At 40.8% G+C, this 17601-nt stretch overlaps 1 protein-coding gene across 1 annotated transcript; it reads left to right on the top strand.

The window, feature by feature from the left end:
- Window positions 1-444: 444 nt before the first annotated feature.
- LOC148406226 (protein tyrosine phosphatase type IVA 2) lies at window positions 445-16102 on the top strand. Its single transcript, XM_088405267.1, has 7 exons — window positions 445-753; window positions 11882-12189; window positions 12486-12594; window positions 12685-12777; window positions 12872-13002; window positions 15140-15214; window positions 15947-16102. The coding sequence occupies exons 2-7, from the start codon at window positions 12185-12187 to the stop codon at window positions 16056-16058; spliced, it is 525 nt and encodes a 174-aa protein (XP_088261393.1). The 5' UTR covers window positions 445-753; window positions 11882-12184; the 3' UTR covers window positions 16059-16102.
- The last annotated feature ends 1499 nt before the right edge of the window (window positions 16103-17601 follow it).

Here is a 17601-nt window from a genome sequence, read left to right as displayed (position 1 = left end):
GTGGAATTGGACGTTAAAAAAAATAAACGATTAGATTCACACGCTGTAACTGGATCGTTCTCCCAGTTCTGTATAGATTAAAACATATTTTTAGGGAACAATACGCCATTCTTAGCAATGGATTTTCGTTGTCTGTCGTCCAATGACGCAAAATAAGCCACAAGTACTAAGATAATGTGAGCTTTCTGGAACTGTCATCATGGACCCGGATTCTTTTGACGTCACACTGACGCCAGACATCTCGTGCTACGTTTGTGGACTTCGTAAACACGGACATCCACATCGGCCTGTGCGCTAAAACGACTCAACTTCGCTTTACACAAGCACTATTTACTTTTATAAACAGCCTTAGATAGCAACATACGTAATTGAACCGTTTATTGTTTTGTTTTGACTATCCGGGCTATTTTGTTGTTTTTTACCATTAACGTACTCCGTGTTATTTTTTAATTTATTGTCATAAGTGAAATCAATCAAAACATATGCGTGTAAGATAGATATTTATTAATAAATCATAAACAAGGATTCGATAAAGGAAAATAACTGGACAAGTGGTTGGATCTCTGTCGCCAGTTCCTCACACGCCTACATTTCCGATCGCCATGAAAGTAACCACCAAGCAAGGTTCCTCCCTAAACAACAGACGAAGCTGCCACATTGAAGAGGAACAAAAAGGCAACTTGACAGCGCTTTCTGCACTCGCTCCTCTTTCTCCGGGCTAGTCACTGGATTTCAATGTTCATCCTGCGCTTTGTAAGTAAAACACTTTAGAAAGAGGCGAACGAAAAGTGGCCGTTTTATACACGTTAGCGGGGCTGTAGTTTTGAACCGCACTACACGTAGACTTACACGAAGATTAGCATTAGCCGCGGTTAGCTTAAGTTCAGTGTGGAGCACTATGCAGCCACGTTAACGTTAGCATTCGGCCGTTAACGGCGTTAATCTGATACTACCGCGTCGCTTTGGTTTTTGTATTAATTCTGATGGGGTTTATTTGAGGGACGTTGTCGGGGCGAATTTGTTGCGGCACAACCGCTGTGTTAATAATTGAGTAATGTGAAAAAGTGTCGAAAGTGGAGCTAGCTTGCGAGCTAACGATGCTACACCGCTAGCTATCAGCATGGGGGGGGGGGGGGGGGGGGGGGGTGCAAAAAGAGGCTACTTTTTACGGTCACGACTAAGCTTAATCAAAATGATCCTCGGGGCTTTGTTTTTATTTGAAGCAAATCTGACACGCCGCTATCATGGTGTAAATGTCTAAACACAATCGAGGCTGTTTGTTCCGCTTGTTTCATCAACAAACGATGAAGATAATGCTAGCTATTAGCTTAGGGGTGGGGAAAAAACGAGCATTTCCTCGTTAACTCAACGGGAAATTTTAGGGTTTGATCGGTTCGAGTGTTGTCATTTCGAGGTAAATATATTAGATTTGGTGTGGAAGTGAGTTTTTTTTTGTCCTCGTTTGCTGTTGCGAGCTCGAATAATATATGTAGCTAGCTGCCTTCCGCCCTTTGTGGCAAAGCTTGACCCAGGGCATGGTTGACCCATTTTGTCTCATATTTAACATTCATGCTCACAGATTACTAGCAAAAAAAAAAAAAAAAAAAAGATACCCGTTTCTTGGTGGTTACAACCGTATCTGCTGTGACTTTAGTAAGAATGCGTATAAAATTGCAGAAAATTGATGTACACGAGATCAACGCTATCAGATCTTTGAAACAATATACCAGTGATTTAAGCGCAATTTTCCTGAGGAAAAAAAATTAATGACTTTCGATAAAAGCCGTGTAAATGCAGCGTTTGCTGTTCAAAGTCTTAATGTTAAGACGGTAGTGTTCCAGTTTTGAGGTGTGACTGTGTGTGATTCTAACTTGCATTTATTTCTTGATCATCATGTTTTCAAAGTTTGGAAATTAGGATGGATGAGTATTGTTACAAATTATGGATATTTGTCAGATACCTGACCTTATGTCGAGGCGTCAATACTCTTAAGGCAGCTGATACTAGTTTCAGCTGCTTTCTTTGAGCAGTTTTATGATCACAAACTAGAAATGATCTTTTTTCTCTTCACGACCATTACCAGTATGACTCAACCTTTGAGTAGTTACTAATATTGATATCAATGATCGAAACCTCCAATACATTTATACACGATTAACCTCCGAAAAAGACAAAAAGACAGACCTATATGTCGTTTAATTTTTCTTTAAATTTGATTTAATTGATCGCAATGTAATACCCTTCTTTTTGTCATTTTCGCTTCGTGATTGTAAATATGCTCCCAAGAGAATACAAATATCAGCAGCCATCGCAAATACCCATACCTTGGAATTAGGTCAATATCTATATCGATACTCGCCCATTCCTGGTGATGGGGAAAAAAAAAACTTCATGAGCCACTTGTGGAATTTATTTCCAACACAGGTTTATTCATTGTGCTGTGTATATACGTGAGAGATTCTTGGCCTTTCATGGAGAACTGTGCTGTGTACTAGGTGTGTTTTTATAGTACTGTAAAATGGTAGGCATAAAAGAGTCAGCCATGTAGGCCGAGGTGAAAGGAGGAAATGTACTTGGAGAGGAAGTGGACTTGAGCAGCTGTGACACTAAAGGCCCAGCGCATTCCCATGCCTCTCAGTTTTCAATGTATGACCTTCTAACGGAGTCCCCTTGGTCAGTAATAATTTCTGGTGTGTAGCTTATGATACTAGTTATGAGCATTGACGACGAGGGGGAGAAATGCGCAAAAGTCTGCTCTTTTGTTTACCGTCGTTTTTGTCTCAAATTTTGTTTGGCGTATTGGTTACTGTCCGGGAGCAGAACCCGACTTTTACTTTGGCAGTTTTATGTATTTGTGCATCCAAAGCACACCTACTTGTTGTTTTACTCGCTGAATGAAACCTTAAGTCGATGTGATCACCTTGGGCCAAAACAGCTTAGCTATCCAAAAGGTACAAGCCTGTCATTCATCACATCCGTAACTAAATTACCTTCACAGAATGGTTCGTTGCACTGTAACCACCTGCGGATATCGCAGTAACAGATCCCACAATGGCGCAGTCAGTGGAGATATATGGACGCTATACTGTATAGTTCAACTTGTAGGACAGTCAAATGTGACTTTTAATGAAAAGGCTCTCTATTATCTACTATCAGCAGATTATCTTTTTATCAGTGAATAGTCTTCAATTCACGCAAGCAGAACGGAAGGCCCTCATCCAGATTTAATGCCCCCGCAAATGGTCTCTGCTGGATGTACTTCTAATTGCTTCATTTCACTATGAATTTGTTGTAAGCCACACAAACTCAGTTACAGGTACTACAGCGTAGAAAGTTAGATGCAGACCCCACGTGATCAACTATATCTGTAGTTGCTCCCAGGCTTTTACTGCCCCCCCACCAGGCTAATTCTTCCCAGTCCGTCCCTAATCACCAGGCTAATCAAGCTTTCTGGGGGAATCCCTGAAATGTACTTCACATGCATATTTGTGATTATTATGTGTTGATATTACTGTTTAACAACAGAAAATATATTTTATAATCCGAAGAACTGATTGAGTGATTGTTAAATGCTTGAGTCGAAAAATTTGCTCCAGCCGTAGTATGTTAAATGCTTGATACGATGCATGTACTAAGCAAATCAGTGTTCGAAACAGAGTAGTGGCGAAATTAAGTCACTAATGTTAAAGCGTAGGACGTTGTCAGACATAACTCATCCTAGACGCTATGAAAAAAAAAAAACTATGCTCTTTGTTCTATATCATTCTTTTTATTGTTAGTACTATATTAATATGATCGGACTATCAATCCCCCTATTATTGTATACCAGTAATTCAATGACAGTAAAGGCATTTTTTTTATTCTATTCTATTGACATCTTGCGAACTAGCTATCCAGCATTTTGCCACTTGTGCAAAATCTCGATCACAATTTAGCTAATTTTCAAACGATTCATTAATCAATAACGAAATTAGTTCGAGTTATTGCGCAGCTTCACATGTGAGCATATCTGACATTTTAACCTCAAATATCCTGCAAAGGCCAATTGACAAAACATCACAAGCATCCCTCTGAACATGATTTGATCTTGGTCCGTTGCGGAATGCTAACATTTAAAGTTTTCTCTGATTTCAAGGCAGTTAGCGGACGGCCATAGAGAATTGCGCGTAGCCGTAGTTGCGCGTAGTTGCCCCTGTATAAGTTAATGAATCATGCCCTTGTTAGCACAATGTTCGTTTACCGTTGTTGCCACAGCGCTGTGATAGAGCAAGGCACAGGCTCAGTAGCGCCGGCACGGTCGGACACACCGACGACTCTTCTAGAAGTTGCTACACAGTCACCTGCTCACACTAAAGCGGCAGGTAGGAAATGCGCTAGGATCTCGTCAGCGTTAAACTTCTCTGGGCCAAAGTATTTTCTAGTACAGTTGGAGCCGTTGTTGTGAGCCAACGTCTATCGGCGTTAGCCTGTACTTTTCCAGGCCGTTGTTTTCGATCCCAAGCAACTGCAGCTGAGAAACGACGGGGCGGTTGCACAAGAACAAGCTGTATTTTCTGGTTGCCACAGCGATGTTTGGCTTCACGCTATTTTGCTCATATCCTTAAGGAGCTTATTAAACGCGTGAAATGTGTGACAACGCTAAACACGACCTCAAGCTGTGAAGACCGGGCGTAATCGTAAGATGAGGGCCGCGATACCGACATGCGCGCGCGCCTCCTTTTATGACTTTCTTAAATGAGAGGTTTTGAAAGTTTCAGAATGACCAGATTCGTGTGAAAGAGTAACATGAAATGTTCTGCTGTCGGCTGTTAAGTTTGGCTGTGCGAATGTTTAGAAAGCGCCATGATGGTCCTCTCTGATCCCTTCACAGGGGATACCTAAATTCCCTGTAGACGCATTTGTTACCACCACTGAGATTATTGTTGGTATAGCAACAGGCTCTCCCCCATGTGGCTGTCAGAAGGCCAAGTTGCTCTCTAAATGTCAGAAAAAAATATATGAACGTTGCAGTGGGACTAAGCAACTCTTCAGCAACAATGTGAGCCGAAGAACTTTCTTTTGTCTGCCTTTTTTGTTTCGGTGCCACTTTTATCCGGCTGATACCAGTATGACTACTCTGTTCTAGTCATTGATACGGACTGCCGATATGACTTATACATTTGACTGAAACTTTACCCTAAAAAGACAGTTTTGAAGACCTGTATATTCCAAAAAAGCATTTTTTGGCTCAAAATTTTGTCAATTTTCGATTCAAGTTTGTAATTTCCAATCTGCAATCATAAAACTGCACCGAAAGCACAATTAATTTGAGTATCAGCTGCCATCCCGAGTAACGATACCAGATTTTACGCCGATGGGATCGGCTTGAATGCGATCGGCCAATATTTATGATTATCTTAAGATCATTGATAGGTTGAGTGAGCAATGATGTAATTAATTACACCCTTTATTTGTAGTAGTGTGACTGTTCACTGTTTGATGAGTACCCCCCTAAACAGCGCATATCATTTATTCCAATCAATTTGCTCTTAATTTGAAAAAAAAAAACTGTCCCTATCATGGTATTAAAAAGCATTACAGACTTCTGTTAAAGTCCCACAGATCCCCTGAAGTGCCTTCACATACCCCCGTTTTAGAACCGCTCCCCTAAATTACGAACACGACGTCCAAAAGAGAAATCTTCATTCCTTGGCAGATTAACACTTGGCAGATGAAAATAATACCCCCCCATGAAGAAGCCTACATTTAAAATGACCAATTTGCAACATCAACAGTGCTTGTTTTGAATGGTTGTGTTTCAACAGTCACTCTGTAATCCATTGCATTTTTTGGAAGGCATTCAAAGGAAACTACCTAAAACCACCTTTGAATGTTGTTGTTTATATTATCCCCTAAATCTAAGATTGAATGAGTAAGATTGTCAACTGTAATCCCTCAATTTATGTCGGTCCTAATCATGCTACTATTTGGTATCTCAAAGGTAGCAATCGTGGAGCTCTGGCTGCTCCCAGAGCTTTGCAAGCCGGAGCAAGCAGCCTTTTGATCATCCCACTTGTTTTCCGGGCCCTCTCAAGAGACCGCTAAGGACTTTGATAAGTGGGTTTTAACATTTGTGAGAGCACGCGTGTGAGGGATGTTTGCTTTTTCATTGAACTCAGAACAGTTGTGTATTAACTTGCCCCTCCTTCTTACATACACATTTTAACAGACTTGAAAACCAGAATGACTACAAGGAACGACTGAATAGTTTTGCTTTAACCTGGTGTGTTGCAAATCTGATCTGTTATAGAATATTGGTGTCATTCCCTTTTTCATTATATCGCAGGCTTTAGTGATCTCAAACGTCGGCATGCCAACATGCCTGGAAAATATAAGTTTATGCTTATATATTTGAAGACAAAAGAAAGCGCGGCAAATATATGCACACTAAAAACCCTTGACACAGTTTTCAAAATAGTCCTTCCCGACTTGTCCGGGAACATATTGTATTTACAAGATATATAGATCTTAGAATAAACATCTATAGATGTCAATACAGCATTTTTCAATAATATTTCATCAAATTTACTCATTCGCTGCTGGTAAGAATGGATCTTTGAAGTCTTTAGCCAGCAATGTTAGTGAGTTAATGGCATTTTTTTCCATCTAATTTGTAATCTTTTTTTGCTGATCGTAAAATTGCTCGAAGAAAACGACTGATATTAGTATTGGCTTTAAGTTTCTATGAACTGTGGCTAAAAAGTGAAGTGTGGAGAGTCCTTGATGCCCATAAAGACGCGCGTTCTGCAACTGAGGCAGCCTTACAAACTTAACTGGGGTGTCTCATCAAAGTTGACGCTTGCTAGTTAACATAGCTAAAACGGTAATCTGAAGTCTCAGATGTCCCAACGGAAACATTTGAGGAGCGCAGTGGTTATATCATCATGTCAGTCATCATGCCTTTGCTCCAATTCCAGTTGAATCATTTGTGTTGCTGTCAAGCAGAAACAAAAACCCCACAAGGTATTTTTCCTTGAATTGGCACGGTTACTCGTCACTCACGGGCTTTCGATCCTGGTCTTTCTCTGCTTTCACATTTGCTCTATGATCAGTCTTTTTTTTTTTTTAGGCGACTGTAAAAAAAACAAACAAAAAAAAACGCTTCGAGCCATATTGAGAGTTTTCTAGCCCCCGTGAATTGCCTTTGTTCAGGGCTCTACATGCGAGCACACGGTTGGAGTTCTATTTCGAGTAATCTGCCCACCCGGACAGTCAACAAGACTGACGTCATAGCGCGCAGCCAGTAAAGCCACTCAACAGGTGTTATCCTCGGCTTTATCACAGGCGTTTTTTTTTTTCTTTTTTTTTCAATGCCTTTGACTCCTTTATTGTTCATATCCATGTCATGTATTTCTCATGTTAATTTCTTCCGGATAGATTTTGACAACGCCTTAATCCTTGTCCTCTGAACTTTTAAGCAGTGTGGAAACATAATTCAGTAACACCTGGAAACGGCTTCATTCTTCATTTGCGACCTGTTTGATATAATTAGCGCGTATGAGCCCTGCAATTATGTCAACAAAATATTTACTTTGGTTTGAAAACATCCATCCATTTTCTTAACCCGGCTAACAGGAAGGGTATACCCTACACTGTTTGCCAGCCAATCACAGAGCACACGGAAGAACGACCAATCACACTCACAAACCCACCTAAGGGCAGTTTGTAGGGTCTAGTGTACCTACCATGCATGTTTTGGGGAACATGGGAGGAAACTGGAATACCCGGAGGAAACACTGAACGCCATAGTCAAACCCGTAACCTACGTTTTACCCTAATATTAGGAGATTATGATTAATACATTCTCGGGATTGTATGAGTAAGAGTCCTCTCCCATCTGTGTTTGATTAATAACACTTTGGAACTATATTTGTCATGTTATCTCTCTAGGCGTATTTTATTCAGAAACTCCAGAAGCTTCATCGTGTTATATCATCAGTTTTATTTTTGCCTCATCTACTGGAAATTTGCCTCGGACTGCACATCCGCAGGAAACTTAAAATAAAGCCGTGAAACATTTTGCATTGGAGTCGCTACAATGCAATACAGCAACAAGTTACTTCATGTTCCAATAAATAGGCGCTTAATTTGAAAAGAAAAGGGACTGTTACTGTCACTGCCTTAGATGTGCTGATACCGGATTTCTGCAAGTAAAATTTCAAGTGACACAACATTTGACAAAAAGGTCATTGTTACACAATTTAACATAGGCAGCCAAGTGTCTTCTCATACCACCAAGGGAATTTGCGCCCCATTTCATAACTGCTAATCTAATGTTTCCTTTGCCTAGAACATGGCTTGCTGCCATTTGGAAATAGTTTAACCGTTTCCCTGGAGTTGTGAAACTGTCAACAACACAACGGTGCCTATCACACAGGTGTCTTCAGATTGTAGGGCATAGGCCGACTCCCAATAGAACAACTTCCTCCCTCGATGTCCCGCGTGTGCAAGCTGCAACCGACGACACCCCTTTGCTCTATTGACTCAGATCCCACACAGCAAATTAGCCCTCCAGCTGCCTGACGTTCTGGTCATGCCCAGTCTGGAACCAGACAAAACAGGAGCGAGCCTCTGGCACAACCCTCAGACCACTAGACAGGACAGGCTGGATCAAGACACAGAAAATGGACTCAGACATGACGTTTAATAACTTCACAGCTACCAAGTAAACAGTTCACATTGAGACATTTATGCAATTTCTTCCAGTCCACTCAGGGCGACTATTTTTTAGAATCAGCTTTCGCAGTTGTTTAAATATAAGATAATGGAAGCGTTATTGGACCTTAGTGCAAAATGATGAGTTAGCAGCTGCAGGATACCCCTTGCCCTGCTTCTCATTCTGTTCTGACACTATCATTATCACCTGTTTCGCTTTGCGTGTTGTTTTCTGCTCCCAGATAGCGCGGCCCCCTTATCGGCTAGCGCAGCCTCTTTGGGCTCTCTCACAATTCCTCTTTTCACTCGGCCGCCTTCTGTTTTTTCTCTTCAGTCACTGTTGATTTTTGTTGGAGGCCAGCTGATTTTGGGAAACCCTCCGCCAATTTGATAACCGTCCCCCCTCCTCACTGCCTCCCCCTCTCACTTACTCTCACACACACACACACATACTGAATTTGTAGGCCTTTCCCTTACCAGTAAAGCATGTGGTGGGCGCCAAGGGAACTTTCCCCAAGGGACCGTTCACTGGGTTGCAGCCTTTCTCAGCTGACCTTTCTCCTAGTTTTATTTATACTGTATACATATACTCTATAGGAGCCAGTTTATTATGTACGTTTAGCCGCTAGCTATCTTGGTTCTTTTAAAATGTGGCTATTATAAAATACAAGTGAGTTATAGGATATAGTTAAATGATGGTCTATTAGAGGTGTCAGACTAATTTTTATCGTGGGCCACATTTTAGTAAGTTTCTGTCTGAGAACCAGGATGATGGTGTTTGTCACACACATACCTAGTTTTGAAATCAGAGGCCTGCAGAAACTGTTCTAAAGAGATTGGGAATAAAAATAAATGCGTGTTTTTTTGGCCCCCAAAAGTTTTACAAGGCGAAGACAACTTGGAAGTTCGGTATTTCAGCTAGAAACTTTAAAACAAAACAGCATAAAATGATGTGGGGGGCCCTTGAGTTTGACACCTGCGGTCTAAATGAATTAAGTACTAAAATGATTTATTTGAGGTAATTCAATACCCGTTTGCTTTAGGTAATTAAGGTCTAAGGTAATTGATTACAGTGAGATTACATACTAGATCATCTATGACAGTGGTAATTAGTTGATTAATTACCCAAGTACTATAATGTACCAAGAATTGAATTCAATTACATTAAAAAATGTAAAAATACATCTTGGGATTGAATCAGTTAACTAATAAAATATTAAAGATTTCTTTGGAAATCAGCCTTTTTGTTTATTTAATTTTGAATGCAAAGAAAAAAATGACATGGTTGATCTAAAGAGGTGCAATGTGACAACAAACCCATTATAATTGATCAGTAATGTTTTGCATACCTTTTTCGATTCAACATTCTCCAAATACTCAGCAGCTCCGCCTCTCTACAGTAAATATTCTCTGACATCGATTGGCCTTCATGATAGCAGATTATCTTTGTTTTAACAATAAATAAATGACATCTGCTTTTAGTTTGGAGAAAAAATCAATCCGCCCATTTTTTGACTTGTTACAAACCAAACCAATAACCGGATTGTAAATCATTTGTTTTCTGCATCGTTCATTTGAAAATGTCCATTTTTTTAACTCATTCACTCCCGAAAATTTTTTACACTTTTTATGTAGTTAATGGTTAATAAAGGGGTTGAAATGAAAACTTTTATGATGCATCGATTACTTGAGCTGTAAGGCATTTGACGGTGTTCTAATAACCATTCAAATGCGTAAATTCCGATCAACCTTTTTCATCTCTGCATTGTGTTTCCTGTGTGGTAAACAAGCTTTGGCTTCCACAAACAGTATGACTAGAATGAGGTAGCAATTTTTTTTTTCAAGTGATTTGCATGCCTTACCAGTGACAGCAGGCTAGGCTTGACCCACTTTATCGGAGCAGAATAGATTCTAATGAACCTGCCATCTTTGGAACAAAGCCATTTAGGTAAAATCAATGATGGGATCAATTGCATTCTATATGCATTAGAGATAAGCCCCTGTGTGTATGTGTTTTTTTTTCTTTGTTTTTTTTTCTTCCCCAGGGCTGATACTGATTATCAATCATGGGGGCTGCTGACCGGTGTTTGGAGCTGATCGTCATTTGCCAAAATTTTGCCAAATGTTGTCGAAAGTTTGCAAAACACAACAGTTTTAATGTGTGTGTTTTGTTGTTGTTGTTTTTTTTTTTAATATTGTGACACCTGGCAAAATCTTGGGAACATTGGAGACTTTGAAAGCACCCCAACGAGAGCAAAAGTCGCTACCTTCACAGACGCTCGTCAACATCCGCGGGATGGGGACTTTAAGCTTGTTTGTTAAAACAGCCTTTTAATATTTTCAAATTCTAAAAATATCAGGAATAAATATCTTTGTTTCAAAATTCTCAAGTTGAGAACATCTCTGAGGCTTTTTACAAACCTTAACCAAAATGCCATATTTGCTACGTTCGCTAACAGTCACATTCTAGTTTTATCGGCATTCACGTTTGCTAACATTTTCCAAAATGTGAAAAATTGGTGTTGCCGCCTCAAGTCCATTTTAAGTTTGGAGAGACAATGAAGACTTTAAGCGTGAGACTGGACTCGGGCAGCCGTTTGAAGCTTTGCCCACCCCGTAATCCTCACCTTGTGACTACAGCCTGTGACATAGTGCTAAAGTCCAAGCTCTCTCCCCCTGCGCTTCCCGCTCGCCGCCTCTTGTACGTAGCCGCCGTAACGAGACACAGCGTTCCATGGCGCCGCCCCGCTCGCCTGCCCCCTTTCACATGTTGCCTCGAGACGGCTCCAGCCAGTTTGTGGCGGCAGGAATTAGACTTGTCAAGGACTTGGAGAAGCGCCTGTGTCTGCCCTTATAATAGTCAGCGATCTAAATAAAAGGCGGCATCAGGTCAGCGTGGACTCATAAATTAAATGTTTTTTGGACTCATAAATGTTTTTTTTTTTCGAGCATCTTTTTTGACACTAGGGTTTTGTTCGTTAAATGAAAGCAAACACACACTTTCAGAGCCTCATTGAGGTTGGAGCATAACAGGCGCTTGTGTTGAAAAATCAGCATTCTTTTTCTCACGGTCGGTCTGCATTCATGTTGGTTCATGCTGTAATTTCTAAGGGGGGGTCAACTAAATTTAGCTGTTTGACCACTTTGTTAAAATAATTGCTACTTTGTCTCTTTCCTGTCTTCGCAGGCTTTCTGTGTTAACTTGGGCCGTACCTATATGGCGTGTGTGAGCGGGGAATTTTGCCAGGCACAGCACCTCACCACAGTGGAGAAGTGAATCGGCTGCCCCCTGAAAGACTACGCCACCCACAAACCTCCTTGACTGGCCGTTGCCATTTGAAGTGCTGACTTTGGAATTGGGGAAAAAAAAAAAAAAAAGCCCTCCTGGATAACAAACACACAGTCATCGGCCCGACTGCCCTCGCCAATAGCGCAACTCTTTGCTTTTCCGCTTTCTCTTTGAACAGCCAATCACAAACAGCTCTCCTGAATGGGGTAAACTGACTCTCGGATAGTCTCTCCAATCTTTTTCTTTCCCCCCCTTTTTTTTTGTTTGTTTTTAAGATTCGGTTTGGTTTTGTATTTTTATTTTTGCATCTTTGGGTGTTGTGGACTAGTTTTTGTTCCCTGTCCTTTGTGTACATCCGCCCTCATTAGTTGACCCATCATCTCCTTGTTGTCTTTTATTTATTCAGCCATTCACGTGAATCTTTCTTGACGTACCTCTGAGCTCAAAAGTTTTTTTTTTTTTTTGTAAGCGTTTTCTATTGTAATTGTTTTTTTCCCCCAAGCCGTCTCGCCAACATGAACCGCCCCGCTGCAGTCGAGATAACCTACGAGTGCATGAGGTTCCTCATCACCCACAATCCCACCAATGCCACCCTTAACAAGTTCACCGAGGTATGTTAGCAACTTTTCTCTATTGGAAATGTCTTTATTTATAAGCGGTCTGGCGTTGCCTTATGCGTGGTCTTATTTTTCGCCCGCCAGGAGCTAAAAAAGTTTGCAGTGCACACACTGGTGAGAGTGTGTGAAGCCACCTATGACAAGGCTCCTGTGGAGAAGGAAGGGATTCAGGTTTTGGTGAGGGATCAAAAGAATTCTATTCTTAAATAAATGTTTTCTATACTGTATATTGTGATTTTTAATGATATTTTTCTTGGTTCCGTCTCTAAAGGATTGGCCCTTCGACGACGGCGCCCCTCCCCCCACCCACATCGTGGACGAATGGCTCAAGCTGCTCAACACCAAGTTTCGAGAGGAACCTGGCTGTTGCATTGCCGTGCATTGCGTCGCAGGACTCGGCCGGTGAGTCCATAACTGAGAGAGGCACATGGCGGATTTTGAATGTGGAACCCTTATTGAAAACCTGTCTGAAAATACGTTTTGGACTTTAGTTTGCCCTTTTGTGAGGTCACTGTAGTACCATAATTTTTGTTGTTTTTTAACGTGTTCGTCAAGTTTTGACAATCCAAATTGAAATGATAGGTCGTACCTTGAAAGCTGTACGTTTCCACTGTACTTTATTAAGTTTGCCTAGCTACACGTATGTTTTATGTCAGAGGCAGCCTTTGGATTTTTGGGGAGATTTGGAGCTTACACTCCAAGCAGCGGTGCGTTTTAATATGGCAACTGCCATTGGCGTCATCCCTTTCAAACCCACCGGTTGCTACAACAACCTTCAACATACTGAAGTTATTTTTAGCGTATTAGTGTTGGCCCCGGCTAGCCGTGCAAGCTGTAGACTCTGCAAACGATAGAACGATTTCAATGTGCTAACTTTTGTTGACCAAATTGCACCTTGATGACACGTAAATGCAAAACGGATAAATGAAATTAGCACACTCACATGATGGTGGGCTGTGCGTGCGTGTGTATACATCTTGTTTTTCTCTTGAACTCAATCCCTAAGAGATATTTAATAGTTTTTTTTTTTTAAGAAGTCCAGACATTCAACTACTTTTAATTTTTTTCAATTCATGTTTTTTTTTGCATTTTTTTAATATGGCTGCAGTAATCCCTAAACTCATTTTTTAAATAATTGATCAATTTTACATTAAGTAATCAATTACTTGAGCAATTGAGTAGCTAAAGTATTATTTTACTACAATACATTGATTACATTAGTACCTAATTACCAAAAGTAATCAATGACTAACAGCTATTTTTGTCAATGCTTTAACAAAATACTTGGAAGAACTCATAAAAAAGCATGACTTCCTGGGAGTGAATTTCTGCACGCTTTAAAAAACAAAAAAATAATGCCTTTAGGATAGATTAAGTGCGCCACAATCGATTACTTCAGTACTTTAGTACTTAAAGTAGTTTTTACTTTGGCGATTAATTACCCCAAATAATCAATTACTCTGTACCAGCCATTTTTAGACCATGTTTTAGCAAAATAATTGGAAAAACGTAATTACCTGGAATTGAACATCTGCACTCTACTTTAGTACTTAAAGTACATTTTACTATAGTACTCCCAATACCTAAATTGATGACTGTAGTACCTAATAACCCAAAGTGATCAATTACCTGAAAAAAGCACAACAACAAAAAAAACATTGACAAACATAACTACCTGAGATTGAAACAAAAAAAAAAAAACGTAAAATCACGTCTTTGGGATTGAATGAGTGAAATAGGCTGTCAGCTACACTGTTATGATCAGGTTATCAAACGTGTACATTGCGAAAGTCAACTCGATACGCATGTGATCTGCCGGCCGGTCATGAGCTTCTCCAGGCGAAGCGCACCCAGGCGCTGCCTCGCTCCGCGACCAGCGCGGCAGAGATTTTCACACAAGCTGTACTCGGTTTAAAAAAAAAAAAAAAAACAAGCCAGAAAACAAAGTAGACAGAAACACATGATGAGGGCAAGTCTCCTGACCGCAAAGGCACATGGAGCCAATCAGATCTATTTGGCCTCCAGCATTTTGCATTCTGGATGTTGTATAACACTGACTCTCACTTAGTAGTCTTAGGATTTTTTTTGGGGGGGTTGGGGGGGGGTGGCTTGGTCAGTTCTCTTTCATTGTCTTTCCCTCCCATCCACTTCTTTCTCCAATTCCCGGGTGAAACTTTCGGGAAATGCCCTGCCAGCATTGAGATTTGACCCGTTTTTATTATGATTTTTTTTCTTTTTTTTTCGCTCAATATTTATTTTTCTTCCGCGCTCTCTTTCTGGTGAGAAAGCAGCCCACTGTCATATTGCAGCGCGCGTAGCGTGAACCCGCTGCCCCAGCAGGGCAACGCGAACCTGAACGCTCCCGTTGATTTCCCAGGGCCTGTTTCCCAGGTTCACGCCCCCCCCCCCCCCCCCCCCCCCCCCCCCACCCCAGCCCCCGCCGTCACACCAACGAGCCATGTGAACCTGTGGCATTTAATCTTCTCTTTCTTGATTCTCACCCCCCTCACCTTGCGCGCCGGACCCGTCTGCCTCGCAGCGCTCCAGTCTTGGTGGCCTTGGCTCTCATCGAGAGCGGGATGAAGTATGAGGATGCCGTGCAGTTCATAAGGCAGTAAGTCAAGTCACTTTATTTTGCTGTACAAAAGTGTCTGAACTATTGTAGAAAAATTCATGTGATGCAACCCAGTTTGCCAGTCATTGTTGTCATTGTCAAAAAAAGTAAGACATACGGCATTAGGAAAACTCACCAAACAATTGTAATTGTAAAATCCTGCTAATAACACGAAAGGATACCATCAATCATGGATCAAATTAAACACAATGGGGAAAAAGTGTTTTATTTGTGCAGTATTTTGTGTAAACCTTTGCCTTTGATGTCAAGACCATCGAAAAAAGGCACTAGGGAGCTGAAAAATCAACCAGAAGATGACAACATGTCAAAGTTCAAAACGGAACACCCATTGGCTAAAATGTTGTGGAAATGATGTGGAAGAAAATGACCCCCAAATTGTCCAAAAACGCCAATGTTTTGATCTTTACATCAAAGGTATTTCACATGAAAGGGAACGCATTAAAAGAAAACACTAGGAAGCTGAAATTTCACCTTGATGGTGAAGTTCAACATGGTAATTTATCACACTACCAAGTGTGCCATCCATTGACTAAAATTCTACCAGAATGATGTAGAAGAAAATGACGCAAAATACCCAAAATGCATCAATATATATATATATATATATATATATATATATATATATATATATATATATATATATATAAAAAGTAACATGAATGTGCTATGTTTACTAAGGCCTAAAACCTTTGTTACCCGCGTGTTCCGCAGGAAGAGACGCGGAGCCTTCAACTCCAAACAGCTTCTTTACCTCGAGAAATACCGACCCAAAATGCGCCTGCGCTTCAAGGATCCCAACGGCCACAGCTGCTGCGTGCAGTAAAGCCGGCCCACCAGCACCTGCCTATGCACCTCGGGGGGAGGGGAAGGAAAGGGGGGGGGGGGGGGGGGGGGGAAGCAGGAGAGTGTTAGCGCTAATTGTTGTGTTGATTTGTAAACACTGAGTCATGTGGTTAATTGGACCCAGAGCAAGCCAATGAAAGCCGGTTGCGATGGTGGGGGTAACACCAGCCCAACCAATGAATGCAAGGTCAAAGCACACAGACGGGGCCCGCCTCCAGCTTTTACTGTCAAATCACGGCCCGCGATTCTTTTCAACTAATGTCCATTCTGTTGGCGTAGGGTTGTTTTTTTTTTTTTTTTTTTTTTGTCATTTTTATTTTTGCTTTTTCTCCCTCCCCCTCACCTCATTGAGCTACAATCGTGGGATATTATACTTCCAATTTGTGATTTTTTTTTATTTTTTTTTATTTTACACATAAGTGGTGATGAAAGGATGCAATATTAAAAAATAGATTTTTATTTCTGCAAACAATATAATTGGAAATGATTAATGTATCCGATAAAATGTTTTGAAACTTATTATGACTGTCCATTTCTGGTATTTGTTTTTTTTTCCTCACTGGGGGGCACCTGAAAATGCAGTAATATTGTTTCCCTTTTCTTTCACTTGTTTCATGTCACTTTTATTTTTTTTTGTATTCATGGTTCACAGTTTGAATTTGTCTGCAATATTTATTCACAAGGTGATTTGTGTGGGAGTTTCAAGTTTGGCAGGGGGCAAGGACACTGATTTACATTTTTTTTTTTTTTTTGAGAGAGCCATGTTTTTATTTTTTATTTTTTTTCTTGGAGTGCAATAGTCTGTCCACCTCAGTTAAAGCCCACCAAACCGCCATCACGCCCAACACTCGCACCAATTTACATCTGACACAGGATGAAACCTGCAAATAGGTACATTCATTTTTTTTTTCTTCACAGTAACAATAGGATTCCCCTTCTGAGAGCCCCCCTATCTGAAAGGAAAAGTGGATAAGAAACAGGTGGTCAGTTCTTTTTTTTTTTTAATTGTTCCCATTTTGAAAACCCCCAGTTCTTATTGGTTCTTTAAAGATAAATAAATTGAATAAAAAGTACTCATGTCTTCATTGTAGCATGCTTACAGTTTGAAAGTTTTGATTGTTCAAGGTTGGGCGAGCAAGTAGGCGGTGATTGATGACTTGACAGCCAAGGTGAGTCATAGTTACCGCTGAACTCTTTTTCACCCAGGCTAAAGCTATCATTTTATTTTCTATATCCTAAACGCGAATTCTGACCTCCTAATCCTATTTTTCCACTTAGGTTTGGAGGTTTTGGCAGGTGCTCAGTTTATTCTTCCACCAACCTGGGACAAAATCAAGTGTGATAACAGGCGGCGCTCCCAGCAAAGCGTGTTTCAGGTCACTCTACCACACTCGCTTATCTGAATTGGCCGGAAGCTGTGCGTGTGTGCGTGCGTGTCCGTTCCCTGTTGGAGGGTGAGTCAGCACCACGTGGAAAGAACAGGACGACGTGGTTCTGCGAAATGACTCACAGCTATTGTACAT

This window comes from Hippichthys cyanospilos, chromosome 21 (assembly GCF_059441005.1).
Source record: "Hippichthys cyanospilos isolate Australia breed blue-spotted pipefish chromosome 21, RoL_Hcya_1.0, whole genome shotgun sequence".
NCBI classification, from domain to species: domain Eukaryota; kingdom Metazoa; phylum Chordata; class Actinopteri; order Syngnathiformes; family Syngnathidae; genus Hippichthys; species Hippichthys cyanospilos.
Note: the sequence above shows the minus strand (reverse complement) of the source record. Positions and strands in the feature narration are given on the sequence as shown.

Excerpts from the sequence above, each read along its gene's own strand:
- LOC148406226 (XM_088405267.1), top strand. Across the intron at positions 12,595-12,684 it reads CCCTTAACAAGTTCACCGAG|GAGCTAAAAAAGTTTGCAGT; the intron begins GTATGTTAGCAA and ends TTCGCCCGCCAG. Across the intron at positions 15,215-15,946 it reads GCCGTGCAGTTCATAAGGCA|GAAGAGACGCGGAGCCTTCA; the intron begins GTAAGTCAAGTC and ends CGTGTTCCGCAG.